This window comes from Barbus barbus (genome assembly GCF_936440315.1).
Source record: "Barbus barbus genome assembly, chromosome: 29".
NCBI lineage: Eukaryota > Metazoa > Chordata > Actinopteri > Cypriniformes > Cyprinidae > Barbus > Barbus barbus.
In genome coordinates, this window is record NC_136757.1 from 16331138 (window position 1) to 16354040 (window position 22903).

Genomic DNA, 22903 nt, shown 5'->3' on the forward strand with positions numbered 1-22903 from the left:
CACAGTGAACACACACCCGGAGCAGTGGGCAGCCATTTATGCTGCGGCGCCCAGGGAGCAGTTGGGGGTTCGGTGCCTTGCTCAAGGGCACCTCAGTCGTGGTATTGAGGGTGGAGAGAGCGCTGGACATTCACTCCCCCCACCTACAATTCCTGCCGGCCCGAGACTCGAACCCGCAACTTTTGGATTACGAGGCCGACTCCCTAACCATTAGGCCACAACTTCCCATAAATGTGCAAAGTTTGGAATCTCAAGTAATTAATGTGTTATGCTGTTTATACAAACAGATTAAGAGCTTCATTGGTTAAGGATTTGTGGCCACTATCTGTGTTTGCATGCTTGTGCACACCAGAAATATTCATATAAACAGAACAAGTGGTTTACCAAGACTTATTTTCCTATTATTCTTTCATTTCAGTGTTCTTTCAAATGGCAATCTCTGATTCAGTATGAAGGGATTTGTTCTCTTTACTGCCGTGACTGGAGCCCATGCTTATTAACAAAAGACTAATGAATCTCTGCTGGTGCAGCACAGCAGTTTCACATGCTGTCAACTGGAAATGAAAGAAAGGGAGACCGCAGAATATTGGTGAGTACAAGGAACAGATATTAAATACATCTAAACATTTTTTTTTCAGTTTACTTAACCAGCAAACTTACATTAAAAAATAAAAACGTCTTAATATGAAGGATGTAAAAGTATGAAGAAACTGTACTTAAGTTAAAGTACAGATACTATGTCAAAATATTACTCAATTAAAAGTTGTAGCTGATACATACATAGGCCTAATACTTGAGTTAAAGTCAAAAGTACATTCATCTTAAATATTTACTTAGTATCTTATTTTTTTCCTTCTCAATTTAATATATTTTCTTCTAAGAATGTTTAGATATGTTTGAGTGTTGAACACAACTTTAAAAGTTCAAGTTACTTACTGTCTAGTTTTCCCCCCTTATATATCATTTAAATTACAATAAAATTGCAAATAATATATAGCTTAAGCTTTAGAAGGTCCCGGTGAGGTTTTAACATCACGGTCAAAGTCCTAACTCCTTGTGTCCTTGTAACTGGAGACTATTGCACCACATAGCGCTCGTGTGGCCGTGCAGCAGCTTTGCGCATGTGCAGCAGTGATTGTATCAGAGTCGAGCGGATGGAAAACTCACACCACACATCCACGAATCCACGGAGCCGTTCAGAGCTCTCCATGCTGCTCAGTGAACCGGGGACGCACACCGCAGACGGATAGCGCGAACTTACAACCGGAGTCGGTGAATGAAAAGAGCAGGTATGTGTTTCATGGGCGTATTTGCAAGCGAATTGTGTGGACAACATTGTCCTACTGGAGAGAGGGGGGTTCATTTAACTGCGCGTCTTGAGCTTTAATACAGTGAATGAACCTAACTCTGGAGGCTGCAAGCAACACTCTCTTTGTGAAAGCCTCTCAATGTTTCGGGTTAGTTGCATCATTCGCGATGTCGCAGTACGCGCAGACTTGCATATTGAGACATTGTGCCAATTTGAGACTGACTGGTGGGTGAATATGAGGTGTGTAACCCACTATCATGGGAAAAGACCCTTCTCTTAAAACCAAGAAGCGGATCTCCATTGTGAATATCGCTACGCGCGCGTGTCACGCTCTCACGTGCGCAATGAAGGAGTGATGATACTGGAGAAAAAAAGTAAAACTAAAAAAAAAAAGTATAATAGTTATTAAAAACATGCGTTGTTTTATCATTTTGAATCATTTTTATTAATTATTTGAATATTGAGGGTTATTCTGAGGTATGAGGAAATTATTATGTTTGGTCCAAAACCTGATGAGATGCCTACATAAAATATTTAGCAGCACAGCCCTGTGCAGTGTTTTAGGGTATATGATGCCCTAAAATTCCGTCTAGGCAAACATATAAAAGGTTTTTTGAGACATTATTGAGTAGCTTTCTTTTCAGAGAAAATTTCTACAGTCCTACTCAATTCACCAAGCAACTTGTAGATGGAAAGTGAGTAAGGGCAAACACTGATGGCCTGGCTTCAGACCCGCTACTTGCGTTAAGCTAAATTATAGATCATCTTGCATTTGTGAGAGGAAACCAACACTTTGAATAAATAAATAAAAAGCTCTAAGCAAACTCCACTCCGCTTCACTTGTATATTTGGGTCTGAAACGCCCAAACTAAAATACTATAAATTTATATAGACAACGGATTCCTTTAAAGAGAATCTGATTTAGTTTATCAGCTTTTTATTGCATGTGAAAGTTTCTACATTTATGATGTTGCGTCATGATCTTATTGGCATCATCATGCTAAGGTTAAATGTAGGTCACCTCAGATTGAATCACATAGATCCTTACTCAACGTAGGGCTAGCATGGAGAAGAACAATGGCTGGTAAAGAGATGTCAGAGAGGCCAGACTGTGTTATGGAGCACAATTGATGCCACTTCAGACTCTGTGTGGTACAAGATACAGGTATTTGCATGCCAGAAACCTGATATGAATTTGAGTCTATGTAAAGTGGATTCAGGCATAAGTTGCTCACAAGTTCCCCTAACCCTGTTTCGAAAAACAGTACTTTTCAAAAGAGCAACTTATACATCTTATCAGTAGTAGCATTCTGATGCAACTTCATGTTCAACTTTTTCAACCCATTGAGAGCCTGACGATAATCTCCCATCAATGAAATGTTTTGCAGTAATGTTTGCTTAAAAGTCCATTTGACTGGGGTGTTTTTGTGTTGTTTGTCCATTTCACTGATGTAACATTCAGCGTGATTTGACGTAAAGTTCAGCAGTCACGTCTGATTTGTAATTGATCAAAAATTCACACAAGGACAAACGTTGAGGTTTTGGAAGGGAGAGGAACGGGTTCAGCAATTCAAAGGGGTCACAAGACTGATAAAGAGCGCACAGTTGAATTGATTTGTGTAAGGTGCTAAACTCTTCATCTAGCACACAGTTATGGCTATTATATTTCTTTACCGGTATTGTTTAGTGATGTTTGTTGCTAAGACAACCACAAACTAATTATAGTTTTGTTCTGTAATAGTTTGGCAGATCTACACGTATAGTGTCACAGGCGGTGTTCAGTAATGGTTTGTGTGTGCGTATGATTATGTGTCCTTGTATGAGGTGGCAATTGAATATGACAGAAAGGTCATTCTATTGTTGGATAGCTATGCTGCAAACTCACTGTTGCATGTCAGAGATTTTGACTGTCAACTCTTTGAATCGATGGTTGTGACATTCAGTCTTGGCTGTGGTAGTGAGTGTATTGGGTAACTTAAAGGTTGTGGTTTAATATGTGATAGTGATGAAATACTTGAGGGATTAATTAGAGGGTGAGAAGTCAAGTTGGAGAATGGAAAGTAAAGGAAATGGAAAGCCAGGAAATTTGAATGAGAATGGAGGGCAAGGAAGGTGTGTATGGCTTGGGGCAGGTCTGTCTGGCTGTTCCACTGTTCTCTTGGTGATAAATGCTATTTCTTTTGAGATGCGCACACACACTTGTCAACATCGTTAAAGCAGAGGTTCTCAACCTATTTGACTTTGAAGTCCCCCACTATCCATAACAATATTTGTAAGCCACATGACTTTTCACATTGTTTATACACTTTATTTTGAGGTGTCCTTGTTACATTTAAGTACTGAGTAATATTAATTGACTACATGTACTTACTATATGGCTAGGGTTAGGATTAGGGTTCAGTTTAGGGTTACTTGCATGTAATTGTGCATAATTTGTTGTTTATAATATTTTTTTACATTATTGTTTACATATTTATTGTAAGGGTACTCCGATCAGGATTTGTGAGGCCGATTGCCGATCACAGAAAGCAGTGTCTGCAATCTAGGGATGCAACGATACAATTTTTTCAGAACCGATCGGATCGGATCCTGAAAATTGTGAGTATCTGCCGATACCGATCCAATCCGATTTCCAGCGCAGTTCTTTTTAATTCGATGTAGAAGTTCTATACTTCTGTGTGTCTGTGTGTTACTCTTTTGTGTGTTAAACACAATCTACTACATATAGATAACTTAATTTTAATGAAAAATAACAAATGAAAAAATATATAATCATAATCTATGACAAAAATACTATTATAAACTTGGTTTATAATACAGCAAAACATACTCTAGAAAATCATGGGTGCACAATAATTTGATAAAACCCAGTGAAACATTTTTATTTACAAATAAAAGTGAATAAGTGTAGGACTAAATCTGGTGAAATTATACACATTGCACATTGTTGTAAAATACATTCATGAAAAAACAAGCAAATGCTTTTATATATAAATATATAGGCTACTATAAAATTAAAAGACATTTCTTTTAAATCTAAAACAACATATGATAGATAGGACAGAACAAGAAAGACTGTAAATAATCTTTCATTGCGCAAAAGTATTATAATAAGCAAGGCTCCAATATAGAGCAGCAGAAAGCGCTTATGCACATCCCGTGCGCAGAATGATGCGCTTGAAGCGACACGGAGTCACAGCGCGCACCCCTCTGAGTCCGCATAGAAACGTTCAAAGTACAAAGGGAAGAGATATTGATGCGTAGTGTATTAAATTTATTAAGCCTTTTCTTTTAACAGTTTTAAACCTCAGTAACTGTGCGCTCTTGAAGAGAGTTTGACTGTAGTAACCGAACGCAACACGCAGTTTGATTGCTGAATGGAGGATGACAGACAGCCGCGGCGGAGAGAAGAGTTTACCTGAACTTGAATTTAAAGACTTAAATATTCATCTGTTCCTCAGATTAAACTATGGAAGAGCTTCAGAACACTTGAAATATAGTGCACAAAAACTTTATGGTGCTTTCTAATGTTTTTGTGCCTTTCGTGGGGCTCAACAATAGCACAGAATAGTAGGGGAGAGCGGGGTAAGTTGTCACACTGTTCATAACTCCAAGACTAGAGGCTCTCAAATTGCCACTTTGTTTGACTTCTATAGTCAACTTCCTGTTCACATGTGGTCAAGAGCACTCTAATCTGAGGTTAGCACAATTTTCTTATTTTTCGGCTTAAAAAGTAAAAAAAATTGCGCTTTAAATTTTATACAATACAACTTTGTTAGGTATGAATGTTAAAAATGATTATTTTGCACAAAATAGAGGAGACAATAACGTGTCTTTTGATACTTTAGCTGACGTGCTATGTTGAGCTAACCTTGAGATTTAGCCAACATTAGCACACATGTCAGTTTGGGGCAAGTTGTCTCGATGACTTTGGGGCAAGTCGTCACATGTGACAACTTGCCCCAGTACAAATAAGTAAAGACGACTTAAATAAACACATAGAACTGCAACCCCCTTGACCATTCAAGCTGGCTTTTTCAACCTTACAACAGTGATGTATTTCTGGAAACCAAGTTTGCATCATCTTACGTCACAGATCGCCCCATTCAGAACCCTGCCCTGCCAGGCCCCAGCACCAACTCTGCTCTGCCTAGTTATGCTTCTGCTACGACCAGCTCACCCTTACCCAGCAATGCTATTGCTGACAGTGGGCTACCAACTCCAGATGACATCCGTCCATATCCAAAAGCTGGCCCCCGAAAACCAGCTAGCAAAGGAAGAAAACGACGCAAATCAGCAATTCTTACTGACACGCCAGTGAAGCAGCAACTAGAAATAGAAAATAATAAGGCTGAATCTAGCAAAAAGCTGTTTCAAAAGAAAAGGAAGCGAGGGGGGGAACACTATGTGTGGAGCCATTTTCAAACAGTCGTCCAAAAGAGACCTGGGTAAAATGTGTAAAATGCAACAAATGGGCCCATGATGCTTGCACCTCAGGCCAGACCACAATTTATGTGTGCCAGAATTGTGACTCTGAAGATGAGTCTCATTAGTCAGATACAGGGCATCTGCTTTGTTCAGAGTTAAACATGTTAAGTTAAGCGAGTTATCTGCAGCATTCCATTCAGTTATCATGGATCTATGTGCAAGCCAGAGAATATTTGAGTTTAAAGTTCAAAGTATAGTGGTCTTGCCACTTAATGTGTTTTGACTGAAATGTGTATTGTTTGGATTGAAATAATTGTTTTTCCAAATTCTCTAGGCATGATTGTTTATATTTAGAGTTCTGGTTTCAATCTATATTCAATCTATATATAATATTCACAATACCATCTATATTCACAATTAAGTAGTTGTGTTCTTATTTTTAGATAATCTAGTGTGACAACTTACCCGCCGATGTCACAAGTGCACATTCTCTATTCAACAGTCTACAACTCCGTAATGAGATAAGATATGAAAATGTAATGAATACAACGTATGTGCCCAAGACTTCCTTCTTTCATTTGGTATGACATATATACCATTGTGATGTATGGTGCTCAGTAAATGTTAGACCGTGTGAAAAGTGTGACAACATACCCCGCTCTCCCCTATACCCACAATATCCGATTTGGATTGGTCTCGTCTGACCGATATCTGATCCGCTGAATATGACCGTATCGGAACCGATACCGATCCTGAGTATCAGATCGATGCATCCCTATCACCGATACCAATCTTTTTAAAGCCTTCTTTTTATTACATAGAATTATTTATAGTGATACGCCAATCAGGATTTTTAGACATTTATTCAGGGCCTGAATTTCATTTTTGAGAATGAATTCCCCCTTATGTGACTCTTGTGAGAGGAGAATTTTTTAATTTGATGATTTTTTTTTGCATTTCTCAAAAATATATATTTATCTCACCTAAATGTTTTATCATACAGTGCATTTTTATTTTTACAATTGTGCAATAGCTTGCACACAGCACAAGCCTGATTTTGTGAGCTGTATATGAGTTGGCCTTTTATGCCAGGTTCACACACTCCGTTTTCAGTGTGTATGCAGTCCATGTGCGGTACGTAATAAATATTTGTTTGTTTTTTTCTAAGCAAGTTTATAAAAATTACTTAAATGTCCTAATTGAACTATGGCCTAATCCTGGCTTAGTCTAAGCCCTGTCCGTGAAACCGGGCCTTAAACTACTTTTCTTACGTTATCACAAACTTACCATTGACAGAAACAGTCAGCTCTACTGCCTTTCCTTTTGCATTTAAATCTTTATTACAAGCAATCCTGCAGTTCATAAAGAATTTTGTTTTTCTACCTCCACGAGTACCATTTATTATTGCCTTGTTTATCTAAAAGTGCTCTTTCCTTTTAAACCTAGCCAAAAAGCCCTATGTTGACTGTGAAACACAGTAGACTTTAATTATATGCATTTATGGTGTTATTACTACATTTTCGTGTCAATCCATGTTCATATTTACGGCAAACAATGAGATGTTACTTTAATTCAGCGCGTGCAGTGGAAACTATCTCTGCACTGCTGCAGACGCACCGCACCTGGAACGCACCACCGGACCGCAGCCGTGTGCAGTGTGAATGCTCTAATTAGTTATGAGCGTGGAAAAAATACGTACCGTATACGCACTGCAAACGGATGTGAACCTGGTGTTGTGTGTGTGTGTGTGTGTGTGTTTGTGTGTGCGCGCGCTGCGAGTGTGCATGAGCGCTGAATAGTTTAAACACTGGCAAGAATTAAAAAGAAATGCAATTTATAAACTATAGTGATGACGCGACCCTGCCTCGATTGTGCAAGTGACAGTTCCTGTCAACTGTTCAGCGTGCAGCTCACTTATAGTGCAGAGGCGATTTGATTTGAAGCCGTTTGCGCATTTTGAGAGAGAAAGAGAGAGAGCGCGCGGTGATTCACTCAAGCTGTTTGTGAAATTACGTCTCACATAAGGTTTTCAAATTACTTTATAAGTTATTTAATGAAGAAATATGAATTGTACCTCACCTTCAGGATTATAATTATTTCACCCGCGCCGGGCAAAGGCCGAGAAGGTGTGCTGCATGTCGTGCCAAATCTCTCACAGCAGGCACGTCATCAGCTAGAGATCGGCCTTTTTAGAGACCGCCGATAAAACTTCCCCAAGCAATTATCGGCCGATAGTGATCGGTAGCCGATGAATCGGAGCACCCCTAATTTATTGTATAGTTAGTACATGTAACATATGTAACAAGGACACATTAAAATAAAGTGTTACCTAATTTTTTCATTGCATTTTTACATGTAATTTCAATGAAGAGAAACTTAAATATTTTCATTCTGTTCCTCACACAAACCTATTGTATGGCTCAAGAAAACTTAAAATATATCAGGGAGTACTTTAATGAAAGTCTTTGTAGCATTTTTTATTTGAAGTTTATAGCTTCAGTCCCATTTATTATCATTGTCAAAGTAATTTTATTTGGGTTAAAATATAGCTTTAACTTACAGCCTCTACTCACATGTAAACGTTTAGTGTGCATTAGTCAAATGTTTCCTCGTTAAAGCCCTTAGGAGACAGAGACATTGGTTTCTGACAGTGAAGTCAGAAACCAATGAATGATGGGGGCGTGTTTAAACCCACCTCTCAGGCCTCAAGACTTTGAGAAGGCAAGTGATGTTAATGTCTTTGTGTATGTGTAAGGGACTTTTTAATAGTTGTTTGTGGTTATTCCTTATTTGTTACTGTGTGTGTTACTTGTTTCACTGTTAATAATTGATCAGGGTCATAAGAATGGTTCTCTGTGAATTGAGTAATTGTGGGCCCACTTTTAGATTTCCATCAGGTGTTATATAGAGCGGTTAACTGTTTTTAGAAGAAAATAGCCTGGTTTGAATGTGTGTGTGTGTGTGTGTGTACTTTGGTTGTGTGTATGAATGAATAAAGTCATTCAATACCATCCTTACTTCTTTGCTGAGAATGAGAGAAGAGGGACTGTGAAAAATGGTATCAGTCTGACAGAATTTACAAGGCCTTTGGCTTCAGTGAACTGTAAAACCTGTAGTTCACACTATTCAAAATGAATGTTAGCAAAACTTTGTAAGTGTAAGTCTGGTTTCTGATCAAAGGCCACACATTATGTAGCAATGAATTGATTTCATGCTTGATTCACTTGTTATATTACATAGAAGTTAGGCGTTCTCTGTCAGATTTCTGGAGAAGAGGAAATGGTGTCAAGATTTCTTCAGGGTTGTTGCAAAAATATTCCAGATATGAAAATATGTAAGTAATTACTCATGTTTTCATTGCATATTCTTCCTTATGCTTTCCTTTCTACTGTGGAGCACCAAAAGAGAAATTTAATTAATGTTCTGGTCGTTTTTTTCCTATATAATTATATTCTATACATTATTTTCATATACAGTGGGGCAAATAAGTATTTGATACACTGCTGATTTTTCAAGTTTTCCCACTTACAAAGAATGGAGAGATCTGTAATTTTCATCGTAGGTACACCTCAACTGTGAGAGACCGAATCTAAAAAAAAAAATCCAGAAAATTACATTGTATGATTTTAAATAATTAACTTCCATTTTATGGCATGAAATAAGTATTTGATCACCTACCAACCAGCAAGAATTCTGGCTCAGGGTAAGGTCCCTGAGCAAGGTCCCCCTGCTCAAGCCAGCACATGTCCAGGCCCGTCTGAAGTTTGCCAAAGACGATCTGGATGATCCAGAGGAGGCATGGGAGAAGGTCATGTGGTCAGATGAGACCAAAATAGAACTTTTTGGTATAAACTCCACTCGCCGTGTTTGGAGGAAGAAGGATGAGTACAATCCCAAGAACACCATCCCAACCGTGAAGCATGGGGGTGGAAACATCATGCTTTGGGGGTGCTTTTCTGCAAAGGGGACAGGACGACTGCACCGTATTGAGGGGAGGATGGATGGAGCCATGTATCGCGAGATTTTGGGCAACAACCTCCTTCCCTCTGTAAGAGCATTGAAGATGGGTCGTGGCTGGGTCTTCCAGCATGACAATGACCCCGAACACACAGCAAGGGCAACTAAGGAGTAGCTCCGTAAGAAGCATTGCAAGGTCCTGGAGTGGCCTAGCCAGTCTCCAGACCTGAACCCAATACAAAATCTATGGAGAAAAAATGGCATAAAATTGCTTTTCAGTTTCTGAAAACAAGGTGAAAATCCTTTAAAAATGTGAAAAGAAACTGTTACTTTAGTACCTAATAACATTTCTCTTTGATATAAAGCAGCATGCATGTGAAATGATCCAGGTTTAATGTAGTTTAATTAATGCTGGCTGATGATGGACCATCAGTTGACTGACTGGATGACCATCCTGACCTCTCCCTACTTGAGACTTAAACACAATACCTGACCTACACTGAGTGGTTAAGTCTTAATGGACATTTGCTCACTTTTAGTGCTGATCTCTTGTCTCTTGTCAAAAGCACAAGACTGTCACCTCTCAACCTATGACTAGTCAGCATCTTGCAGCTCCCAGTGGAGAAATATTAGGCCGTAACCTTTGCTGCTGAGAGTCCACAATGGAGAGCAGTTCAGGACATCCACAGACTCTCAGGAGACCACTGAACCAGCAGCCTGTCCAATACTGCTGTCTCTGGAGGAAAGAGCCTCTTCATGGCTTAATTGGGCCATACTGAAGCATGCTGGGAGATTTACAAACTATTTAATATTAGCCTGGTATTCACTTTCTATAAAAGGAACCCATTACCCATTTCAGAGAGATTAAAACAAGCTGATTTATACATAAATATGGACACGTACATCATATAAATGTTACAGTAACATTTTGCTGCTTTTAAATGCATTTCTGACTTTTGCATATTACATGGCGGTTCGTCGGTAACCAGAAGCATTAATCTTTGCTTATGTTTTTGCAAGGCTATCATACATTTTATTAATGATTTATAAATAACTGCACGCTAGTTAAGCTACACTGCCCTTGTGAGGGCATTTGCATAGTCAGTGGAAAACAAAAACGCTTATTTTAGGTCTTAACACACACACACAAACCTTAGTTTTTCCTGTCTCAGATTTCAGTAAGATTAAATGCATACGTTTCTGCAGCATTAAAAGAACAGCAGGTAGGAATGCACCAGTTTTATGCGTGTGTTGATCTGGCTCCAGCTGATCTGGTATTCTGCTAGGGTTTCAGTCCGAAGTGTGTTAGGAAACAGATCAGCATTTTAAAGTCCTCAAGTCTGCGGATCATTGGAACTCATTGGTTTTATTAGTTTGTGTAACGGTATCCAAATGAAATCACCAAAAAATCAGCAACTTGTGAAGGTGACTGGCAGATTTGCATACCAGTTAGGATTAAGAGGAGGGGTTAATGCATCAAAATAATGCACCAAATAGAGGTTCATCAGTAGTCATTAATAAAACATGACAGGGAAGTTGGAGAGCCTGGTATCACCACACTCAAGTCTCGATTCTCGGTTTGTTCCCAGAACAATCCAGCTAGTGTCTATGAGCTCATCTGACTGCAGATGTTTGTATATTAGACAGCATAAATACAAGAGGATGACATCACATACTGGATTGATATGGTCACAAGAGCTGCTCTCTATTGTTGAGTTCCGCGGGACTTTCTTTCTCAGAACATGAGTGTTCAGGATTTCAGTGTTGGCAGTGATGTAATATGTGTCCTAATGCTTGAAGAGTGAACAGCTGCTTAGATATTTCAGCATCTCATAAATCATTGTTCTCTGTGCAACTCTCCAATATTTTGGCTGTGTAAAACATCACATTGATGCTCTTCTAAGAATATTATGTGCCCTTAGAGTAGTTGGTCAATTTTGATGTCAGTCAGGTGGTCTGACTCTAGAGGTTCTAGCTGTGTCTGTGGCATAACAAAAGCTGTGCTCTCTACTAGAACCAAATGTGCCGATCATTTTTCAAATATAGATGTATCTTTACTTGCTTTCTCTCATATTTGTACTGGCTTAACATGCAGTAACAGGGTTAGTCTCAGTTCATCTCTCTTGAACTTTTGGCAACTAAATCAGCATAGTCTTTCTGTGTGCAAAACTTTGATCATGTGAAACACTTCAAACAAAGCGGCACAAAGCTCTTATGCAGACGCAGGGTGCAACATAAGTCAGCGTGCTGCCGCTGCACTCCACACGGTACAAACACAGAGAGAGCAATGAACTCCGGCGAGATATAGTCATTTCATGCGAATCCCCAGACCTTTATCTACACATCAAGTATTATAATGGGAATATATCATCTTGGAGAGAGTTTTACCATTCTGACTGTCATAACGTGCTGTTTGAATGCTGAACGGAGAACGGCTGACAGATGCAGCAGAAGGAAGATGAGTTTCTGTAAACTTAAATTTAATAATGTAAATGTAATTCTGTCCCTCACATGAAAACCAAACTGGTGCTCTTTTGTTTCTTTTGGTGTATGACTCCCTCTTGTGCCGTATAAAAAGCACAATAATCGCGGTTGTTTAGATCAAATAATTGCGATTAGACGGTTATTTAATTATCACGACAGGCCTAATGTTAGTAGTAGCTTGGCTTAGGATGCAGATGAACATAAATTTACATTACCAAATACAGTAACATCTGTACAAATTTGAACAATCTAATTTTTATATGGTGAAATATAAGTTTTATTAAAATTAACTGTTGGTCTTCCATAGTATCATACATTTAGATCACGATGACCAGAGTTATAAAACACGCACATAGCACCTCAATACCATGGTAAAAATGTAATTAGGTATTTGTATGAATAACAGTAGTCTAAATACATTTAGTATGAATGCACAGCTATTGCAGTGCTCAGGTAAGTTCTGCCTGAAGCAACAGTGAGAGGACTTAATTAAAATTGGAGCCGTTACCCCCATCTGTTTTATCCTTTCAGATATATTACCCTTTCTCCTCTCTGAGGCACTTGGAGTGATTTAGCCTCCACCTTCCCAAGCACACATACCAGCCTGAGAACATGACTTTCACGCTCAAATGAATGTTTTCTGTGCTCTGGAGCCTAAGGGACTCTGTTCACTGGAATTAAAGGCTGTGTGTGAAGGCATCTGAGCCTATTCTCTATATTACTTGTGGGGGAAAGGACATTTGATGTGTCCAGGTCTTGTATGTTTGTGTATTTTGACATCAGCTCAGTTAAATAGTAACTGACTAAAGCAGTTACATTCAAACTACAAGCTATTTACACAGTGTTTGTGTTCACACTTTGTTCATTCACATGCTGTGCGCTTGCTCTGTCCACATGGATAACTCTCCCTGAATTGGATCTCGTCCAGTGTGGACTAGTATCTGACACAGTTCACAGGGTTGAGAACTACTGTGTGAATCTTCTTTTTCAGTCTGTGCTTGTGTGCGTTCTGCTCTAAATTCTTTTCTGTTTCTTCTCACAGACTGATCCAGTGTGCTTGAAGCTCAGCTGATCCTTCTCCTCTTCGTCGTCATCAGCGTGTGCGTGTGAAGATGCCACCAGCGACAGGAGGGCCGGTGGGCTACACTCCTCCAGAGGGAGGCTGGGGCTGGGCAGTGGTGGTAGGGGCCTTTATCAGCATTGGCTTCTCCTATGCCTTCCCCAAGTCCATCACGGTGTTCTTCAAAGAGATCGAGGTGATCTTCGATGCTACCAGCAGCCAAGTGTCATGGATCTCATCGATTATGCTGGCTGTCATGTATGCAGGAGGTCAGTTCCATTTACTACTGTCACTTCTGTCCATCCTGGTACTTACTGTACTTATTTATTTCTCTGTGAGTATTAAATTGAGAATTTTACTTTTTATTTCATAAACATGCTATCCTACCCTATGGGATATTTTATTACAATGATAATCATTGTTTGGAGAAGTAGGAAAAAATAAGTTTAAAAGTTTGGGGTAGATAAGATTATTTTTAGTTTATAAAAACTCTCTTAAATAATATCTACTTAATCATGCATATTTAATAACGTATTTTTGTCTCAAAAACTTTGATTTACTAATTGTATTATGCAATTTTCTTGTCACATCCTTATCCTTATGCCCACCTGGAGGGCAAAACAAGGTTTTGTACAAAATACAATACATTGCTTATTAATAAAACATACTATGTACAGTACAAAAAAGCTGATGAACGCAATGAGCAAACATTTAATGTTAAGCATTTTCAAATAGAAAACCATAACAAAGAATTAATTAGCAATTTAGTGCATTACATTCATATTCTGGGGTCATCTGCTTGCCTGTACTGTATAGAGTATGCATCATCAGTAAAGTGTATGCTGTGTGGCCTTAGTACATTATGCCACTTTAAGCATATCTCATTTAATTTCACGTATATTTCTTTTAAGAGATTATCTAAATATTTATGGTTTGAAATGGATGGAAAATTGATAGGCCTGTGCTGCAGTTCAATAGATGTTGTGCCCTCTGGGTCTCCGTGCCAGTCACAAGACTGAAAACTGTGAATTGTTAAATTCTATATTTGGCTACCACTCTCTCTGTAGATGTTTAATTTGTGTTGTGGTTGTGTTCCGGTTGAGTGAAATAAGGTTAGAACTGAAACACAGCTGTGTGTTTAAACCCTGACACACTTTTTGCTATTGCTGTGCATCTGTTTGTTTGCTTGAATTTCTACAAGTCTTCCTTTAATTAAGCTGGTTAGGTAGAGGCATGTTTAAACTGGCTTTCTAACCTGATGTTCTTCCAGGTAATCACCCAGAATGCTATGTCTGCTGGGAAGAGTTTTTGGTTTGAAGAGTTCCTGTGTCACTTGATGCCACACTAGGGAAGGATACAAACACGAACATCTAGTTCTAGTATGACTAATATTTGCTACCACGTAAGCTACCACGTAAGAACATTTGGGTGAGGACGGTGTTGCCTGATGATGTCACTTCCTGAAAGAGAACGTGTCTGTGGTTTCCATATACTGACTTCCATTATGTTCATGTGGCTTTGCACGTAGCCTGAACTCAACAAGAGGCTCTTCCAGTCACCTATAACCCGAGAGGTTTTTTTTCTCCTTTTTTGCGCCAGTTGGTGTAAATGTGCATATCTTTGAAAGGAAAAGTGTAGTAAATGTTAGGCAAATGTGCATGTGCTTTAACCTGGTGAATTAATTAATCCTTTTCTCTTTCTTTTGCAAGAATATGAACAACAGGATACGATAACAGGATATGATTTTACTTCTATAAAGTTTAGATTCAGTTTTTATCCAGCAAGGATGCATTAAATTGATCAAAAGTGATAGCAAAGACATTTATAGTGTCTTTGAATAATTATATTTCCAATAAATGTTGTTCTTTTGAACTTTGATAATACTGAATATTTCTTGAGCACCAAATCCGCACAATGATTTCTGAAAGATCATGTGACATTGAAGACTGGAGTAATGGCTGCTGAAAATTCAGCTTTGCCGGCGCTTATAAATTACAATTTTAATCATATTAGAGTCATTTTAAATTGTAATAGTATTTCACAACATTACTATTTACAATTTATTTTTGATTGAAATGTAGTCTTGGTGAACATAAGAGACTTCCGACCCCAAACTTTTGAACGGTAGTATATATTGTCTGCCTTTTTATTAACATTTTTCATATTAATTAAACATTTCAAATACACTGCATTGACACTGCAAACCATGCAGCTTCTAACAAGTTTTTAAATTTTTTTGTAGTAACGTGAAACTGTCAAAAATGAATTAATTACATCTTTCATTTGACCAAGAGGTCAATCTGTGACCTTTAGACCCTTTATTGGTCAAACACTTTGTTGCTGTAGAATTCGCAGGTGAGAGTTCACCAAACATGATCTTTAGTACTCAGCAAAATGAGATCAATACCAGGGATGAGTCAATACCAGGGATTCCCAAACTTTTAAAATATGGCCTAAAATATACTTTACTCCCCAAGTTCATATTTAAATGTTACAACATATTCGCATGTTTACATTTCATTGTTGTTCACAGTCACATGACTTGCAGGCTTTATTATTTTTAATAAATATTTTAATTTATTTTAACTGTACACTTTTATAATTTTATGATTTGCTTTTCATAAACTCACAAACCCCCTGGCCTTTCCTAATAAACCTCAGTAAGCATGTTCTATATGCATTTGAATATGAATGAATGAACGTGATTTGAATTTAGTGTTGTGGCCCTTTAGTCCTTTTTCTCTTGGCTCATGTCAGCACTGATTTGAAGTTATGCCATATAATATCTCCATGTGATCTGTGCCCACATCCCTGGCTGTTTTCAGCCTTACAAAACGTTTGATTTTTCTCCAGTGTTAGGGACTCACACTGCTTCTCCTGTAAGTTGTGCATTTTAAATTCTCTTCGTAAAAGTACAAGCAGCTCTCAGACTGAATATCTAAAACCTATCCTCTGCTGACTCTCACGTCTCTCTGAACCAGTTTATATAATCGTGTATGTGTGTATTTGAATCACTGCTGTCTTTGTCTCTTTTTTGGGGGCTGGAAAGGATGGCCCGTTTGGTGCTACACAAAGCCTGTCAGAATAAATTAATTTGAGGAATGTGACTGGGGGACGGACAAATTGCTTTGAACTCTGATTGGCTGCGCGAAACATACAAGAGCGTTCCTCCTCCTGATGATAGATTAGCTTTTATTGTGAACCGGCATGTGCAGAGTTTGTAGATATTTCATTTTGTACTATACATTTCTGTACACTATTCATCAAGCCTTTTTTAAAGCTACCTGACATTAGCATTAGCTGGGGTTGTATACAGTACTATTTGCTATAATGTTTTTATGGAGTTTGCACTAGATTCTTCTGCACTTTGTTTCAGATTCTCTCAATAACACTGTGATAGATTTGTCTAATATAGGTTTGGTTATTATAGGAACCGTGCCAAACATCACTGCGTCTTTTCTGTGTTTATCACTTAAAAGTTTTAGTTACCATCTTGAACAAACAACCACTTTTTAAAGGCTGTGGTGTCTTGCCTTGTAAGTGAAGTTATTTGACTGTGACGCTGCTCTAAATGGGGCCTTTCACAAGAAAGCAGAGCACTGACCAAGCAGTTTATTTATTCACCAAGAAGTATACCTACATTTATTACTGCCACAATGCAGCTCAGGAATGAATAAATACTATATTTAAGTATTTAATTAGTATAGCTTGTGGTTGTGTATTTGTGAGGGAACTTCCAGTAATTCTGTTGAGTAAAGGAAGGTCATATAAGGCTGCTCGTTTGGTCTGATTTGCATAATGTAGGAGCTGAGTTAACTGAAATGAACACTGGTCTGCCACACACTGAGACACACAGAAATAGCAAGTTCCTGTTCTGGTTTCTGGAGGTCAGCTTCAATCTGCTGATTAAGATTTTCTCCTTCACAGCACCTCAGTTGATCACATGTCATGTAGTGAAGTGTGTGCATATGGTATCACAGTTTCCTTCCTCTGATTCCTGAAGTCCAAGTGGTGTGAATGACTGCTGTTCTGATACCATCTTGTGGTGGAACTGTATGATTGCAACATTAAAAGAGTACGAAATGCAGCCTCCCTTACGAAAATGAACCATGGTTTTATTATAGTAAAAGTGAAATGACCATGTTTTTTTTTACCAATTGTATAACCACAGTTTTACCACAAATACCATGGTTAAACCATTGTTAGTTTAGCTAAAACATGGTTACTATGGTTTTAACTATAGTAAACATGTTTTTTCGTTTTATTTGTCCTAAAACCATCGTTAAATTGTATAAGGACTGAAAGAGATTTTTCTTTTTCAACAAATTTTGATTGTCAGCATCAGGAGGACAAAATAAATGTTATATGAGCTGTTTTTATTCTAGTTATTTGATTAAGAGACCCTGTGTGGCGTGTGTTTCTGTATGTGTGGTTTTGCCTTTTCCATTTGTTTGTTTTTTTATTTTGTTAAAAACTTTTTTAAAATGTACAAATTATAATTATTTAATTTATAATTTTTTATAGGTTTAGCTTTTTGTTTTTACTCTGTTTAATCCAACTGTTTTCACTCAAGTTGACGAGTTTTGAAAAACTACATATCAAATGAGCAGAATATAAAACAATTACAAAATTGTTACACATTCTGATGTTTTTTTATATATTTTATTCCATTTATTTTGCTGCTTTTTAAACATTAGGTAAACATGAATTAAATTGATATTTTATAAAACAAATCTCACAATAGGTAACGGTTACAAATTTAGCCAGTGTAGGTTTTAGTTTTTTCCTTTTTTTTTTAAACCCACCTGTTTTCTCTTAGGTTTAAGTTTTGTAAACCTCAACAGAAGAATAGAATATAAAACAACAATTACAAAATGATTTTATTTTTATTATTTTATATTTTCTTTATTTTTATGTAATATTTTGTTTATTTTAGCTATTTTAAAAAAATATTAAACATCAACATTACAATGTATAAACTATTTATTTATTTTCTCTCAACAGGACCAATCAGCAGTATTCTGGTAAATAAGTTTGGTAGTCGGCCAATCATGATGGCTGGGGGCTGTCTGTCTGGCGCAGGGTTAGTCGCCGCATCCTTCTGTAGCACAGTGGAGGGTCTGTACTTCTGTGTGGGAGTTATAGGTGGTACGTACACTGAATGACACTGATCATAACTATTCAGAGACCTAAAGACCGAGTGAGTACAATTAAATAATCAAAATTTCACAAATCAGTTTTCTCCTTCTCTCATCTGTTTCTAGGCCTGGGTTTGGCTTTTAATCTGAATCCAGCATTGACCATGATTGGCAAATACTTCTACAAGCGCCGGCCAATAGCTAATGGCATCGCGATGGCGGGCAGCCCAGTGTTCTTGTCCACCCTTGCCCCGTTGAACAGCTGGCTGTTTGATCAATTTGGGTGGAGGGGCAGCTTCCTCATTTTGGGCGGAGCTTTGCTGAACTGCTGCGTTGCGGGGTCGCTAATGCGGCCGATTGGACCAAAACCACAACCCGTCAGTCCAAAAGAGGATGGCGACCCCAAACGTCAAGAGAAAAAGACATGCCTGCAGACTGTCAACAGCTTCCTGGATCTGACCCTGTTCACTCACCGAGGCTTCCTGCTGTACCTGCTCGGAAACGTCATCATGTTCTTCGGCCTCTTCGCACCTCTTGTGTTCCTCAGTAACTATGCGAAGAGTAAAGAGATTTCCAAGGATAAGGCTGCGTTCTTGTTGTCCATCCTGGCCTTTACCGACATGATCGCTCGGCCGTCCATGGGCCTGCTGGCCAACACTCGCTGGGTCCGTCCACGTATCCAGTACTTCTTCGCCGCATCTGTGCTGTATAATGGCGTCTGCCACTTGTTGGCTCCATTCTCCACAGATTACATGGGTTTTGCCATTTATGCAGTGTTTTTCGGTGTGGCATTCGGCTGGCTGAGTTCCGTGCTGTTTGAGACTCTCATGGACCTGGTGGGTGCTCAGAGGTTCTCCAGTGCTGTGGGGTTGGTGACCATCGTGGAGTGTGGGCCTGTGCTGCTGGGGCCTCCGATACTGGGTAAGGCTGAGTGGGAATCCTTTCCACTTAAAAGTCCACACAGAAATGGCAATTTACACACCCTCATGCCATTCCAAATCAGTGACACGTTTTCTTCTGTGGAATAAGATTTAAGAATGTGTTCCACAGAAAAAAAGTAATTCATTCATGTTTGGATTGACATGAAGGGTACATTTTTATTTTTTGGGTGAACCATCCCTTTAACATTTATTTTTATTAAATGTTGACACACATTTAAATTAATATATAAAGTGCTTGAATGTTCTGTCTAATTGTATTATGATTAATAAATTCATTCATTTTAATTAGTAACATTTTAGTTCAACATGACCATTTTAAGGATACATTTTATCCTTTTTTTATAAAAATGTGAATATACATTTAAATATAACAATTTAAAAATAATATAGTTTAAAAAGTAATATTAATTCATTCATTTATAATAAGTAACATGTAAAATGCTTGAATATTTGGTTAAATTTTACATGTTCTCCACGTAATCTTTTACATGTTTTACATGTTCTCCCATCTAAACGTCGCTGTTTGTTTGAGAATCCTGACCAGTTTGTCATGTCATTAGCTCAACCAATTGTGTGAGATTGGGAATGGATTTTTCAGCATTAATTACATAAATCACTGAACATTATAGCACATTCTGTTCCAGTTAGTGTGTAAAAGAGACTGAGAAACCTGTTTTTCCATTTCTTCTCTTGCAGGAAAACTCAATGATGATTATGGTGATTATAAATACACATATCAGAGTTGTGGAATCATCCTGGTGATTGCCAGCATATTCTTGTTTGTGGGAATGGGAATCAACTACCATCTGGTGGACAAAGAGAAGAGGGAGGAGGAGAGAAGAGCTAAACAGGAAGAGAAGGATGCAGAGACGGACGTAGACAATGCCCTGATCGAGAAGGCAAAGGAGGTGGATGGAGACGCATGGGATGCATGAGCTAACATTGCCAAATGGAGAAAACTATATTATGCGCACACACACCAACAAATCCGTGTCTTCCAGTTTTGACCGTCCAAAATGACTTCTAATGCATCACTTAATGATTCAGCAAGTGTATAAAACAGCACAAAGGACTACGATGCCAAGAAATTCTCCTTTATGCAATCCCACACACATCTCAAATGTTACAGGAGTGTCTCCGTTCCTTAATGCCACAATTCACCTTTTTTTTGGTGTATATTATAACCATTATGAGAGCATTCCTAGTTTTTGACTCCAGAATAATGCAGTTTATACCTTTAAATGAAACCACAAAAGGCACATTTCAACATTTTTAATGAGAATTATGATGTGTGACATTTAAGGTAACATACACACAGAATTTGTCAGCTCAAGACATGGAAGAAGAAATATTTCACTCTTCCATCTTAGAAATATAGCGTTTTTTTGACTAAAGGTCATTATTATATGTAGGATACTTCTTTTTTTCCTTTTTTTTTTTTTAAGTTGAGCTTGAAGTTTTTTTGTTTAGTATGTGTATGTAATCTTCCCTGTTCTGGTTGGCTGCTAGAAAATAGTGCCAGGCATTGCTAGACTGCCATATAAAGGCAAAATTCAGAAATTATGTCAAGACTGACAGTTTTTGTATTGATTTGATATCAGCTATTGTGCTCTGAACATTTAGTAAATCCCTTCTGTCACTGGACTCAAATTCACTCATGAAATGGGCCAAAATGTTTAATTACTGTGTTTTGCCTTTGCATGGCAGAAGAATTAACGGTTTGTTTCCAAGTGCAGTTTAATGTATTTTTGACAGGCTGCTTCCTGCTCTGGTGATCTCATGATCTCACATTGGTTATCAAACTCTTTACTCTCTGTACTGTAACCATGAAGATTTCTGTGGTTACCATTTATATGAACTACTGCAGACACAATATTGCAAAGGTCTTGTTTTCATCTGAGGCAGTTCTCACTTCACATGAAAAGAGATGTGCTTCAGCATTTTTGTTTCATTCAGCACTAATGAAAAAGATGAGTTTCACAAGGGTACATTTAAATAGGGGATCCTTTTACAAGTGTTCACTTGCTTTTTTGACCACGTTGTTTTTAAATGTCTAGAAACTGTTTTAATTATGGTTGCCAACAGAACCTGTGCCTTGATTAGGTGCCTTTCTATCTACATACAGGTTTTATTTGTATTTAACAGCCATACGTGTAACAATACTAACTCCTGACCCTTTTTTACAGAGCTTTTTGCAATGTCAAGAGGGTGTGTAGTGCTTTTAATTTGATAGTCTAATATTAATTAGCTTTTTGTGTCATATTAAGGAAGAGTAGAGTGCTTAATTTTAAACTGAGCCAGCAACAAACACGGTACTGAGTTTGTGTTTGCTAGAAATAAAGACAATTTCATTTCAAGTTCTGCTAGTATTAACCTGCACTCACTAAGATGCTCTTTTTTTTTTTTTACAAACTGAAATGGGTGAAGGAATATTCTCAAGCCATTTTATTCCTTCTGCTTTTTAGATTCGCTAAACATGTGAAAAACAACATGACTCTCAGGTCTGCGAAAAGAACCAGATTTAGCAGATCTCAAACATATCAGTGACAGTTTTGCCTCTCTAGAGCGAGTCAATTTCAGGTGAAAACATTGAAGCAAAGGGAGGAAACACCACCACCTGCTTGCTGCTGGGATTCATTGCGGCAATGCAGTCAAATAGCGGGTGAATCAGATATGTGGTTTCTGTGTAGTATTTTATTTTTAGAAACTTTTGTTTCAGCAAAGTAGTAAATCTGTTCTCGTGTCCTTGTTTAGTCAGCAGGTGGTAATTTTTGTATCGTGCACTTTAAGTAGGTTCATTTAAGGTGAAATTCATACTCTCGAGTTCATGGTGTAATTTCTTTTTCTTTTCTTTTTTTCCCTGAGTAGAGATGTATCAGTGTGGGTCCTGAGGGATGTGCGCTTGTACACAGTTCTCTGGTAATGTAATCTCAGAGCTCGCCTGAATAATAGCAGCTGTGAGACAAAAAGCAGAAAGGGAATCGGAGCAGTGTTAACGACTTGTTTTCAGTATCTCAAATAAGATCAGTATTGCTGCTCTGACTCCACTTCTGTTTACAGGATCAGAGCTGTCTAAACTCCACTCTAATGTGTGTGCAGGTGGATTTCTTATTTGTGTGAAGGAAAATACTGCTTTATAGAGAAAATGGACCACCCTGAGAAAATGCATTGTAAAGGGTAAAGCCTTTTTACTCTTCTCTTCAAATTTTTCCATAGTTGTATTCCCGCTTTTAATTTTGGGTTGATATAACAGAAGTAACACTTAACCAGCTTACTTTTCAAATGTCTCCTGTCAGAAAGACAATTGACTGAGGTGAAGAGAGACAGGGGTAGGAAGTGTTTGTATTTGTGTGTGTGTTTGTGCACAGAGATTCCATGCAAACTCACGATTTCATGATTAATTTAGAAGAGTGGGTAGAGTCTGGCATGAGGTATTCAGGGCGAAGGAAAAAATAATTGTATTTTAAACAATCACGTGTGAAATGTTGTATGTTTTGATGTTTTTTGTGTGGATGAGCAAATCAATAAACTTTTTTTAAAATTGGAAATGAGTTATTACTGTGAGTGAAATATATCAATTCTGATA

General features: G+C 38.0%; 1 protein-coding gene across 2 annotated transcripts; it reads left to right on the forward strand.

Moving 5' to 3' along the window:
• Positions 1-1125: 1125 nt before the first annotated feature.
• Positions 1126-22863, forward strand: LOC306849798 (monocarboxylate transporter 1-like). Of its 2 annotated transcripts, XM_079385118.1 has the most exons (5): positions 1126-1289; positions 13221-13507; positions 18243-18386; positions 18503-19297; positions 20014-22863. In XM_079385118.1, exons 2-5 carry the CDS (start codon positions 13291-13293, stop codon positions 20250-20252), a joined length of 1395 nt encoding a protein of 464 aa, XP_079241244.1. In that variant the 5' UTR covers positions 1126-1289; positions 13221-13290; the 3' UTR covers positions 20253-22863. The 2 variants fall into 2 exon arrangements, with proteins under 2 accessions (XP_079241244.1, XP_079241245.1); XM_079385119.1 differs by lacking the exon at positions 1126-1289 and having other exon boundaries at positions 13159-13507.
• The last annotated feature ends 40 nt before the right edge of the window (positions 22864-22903 follow it).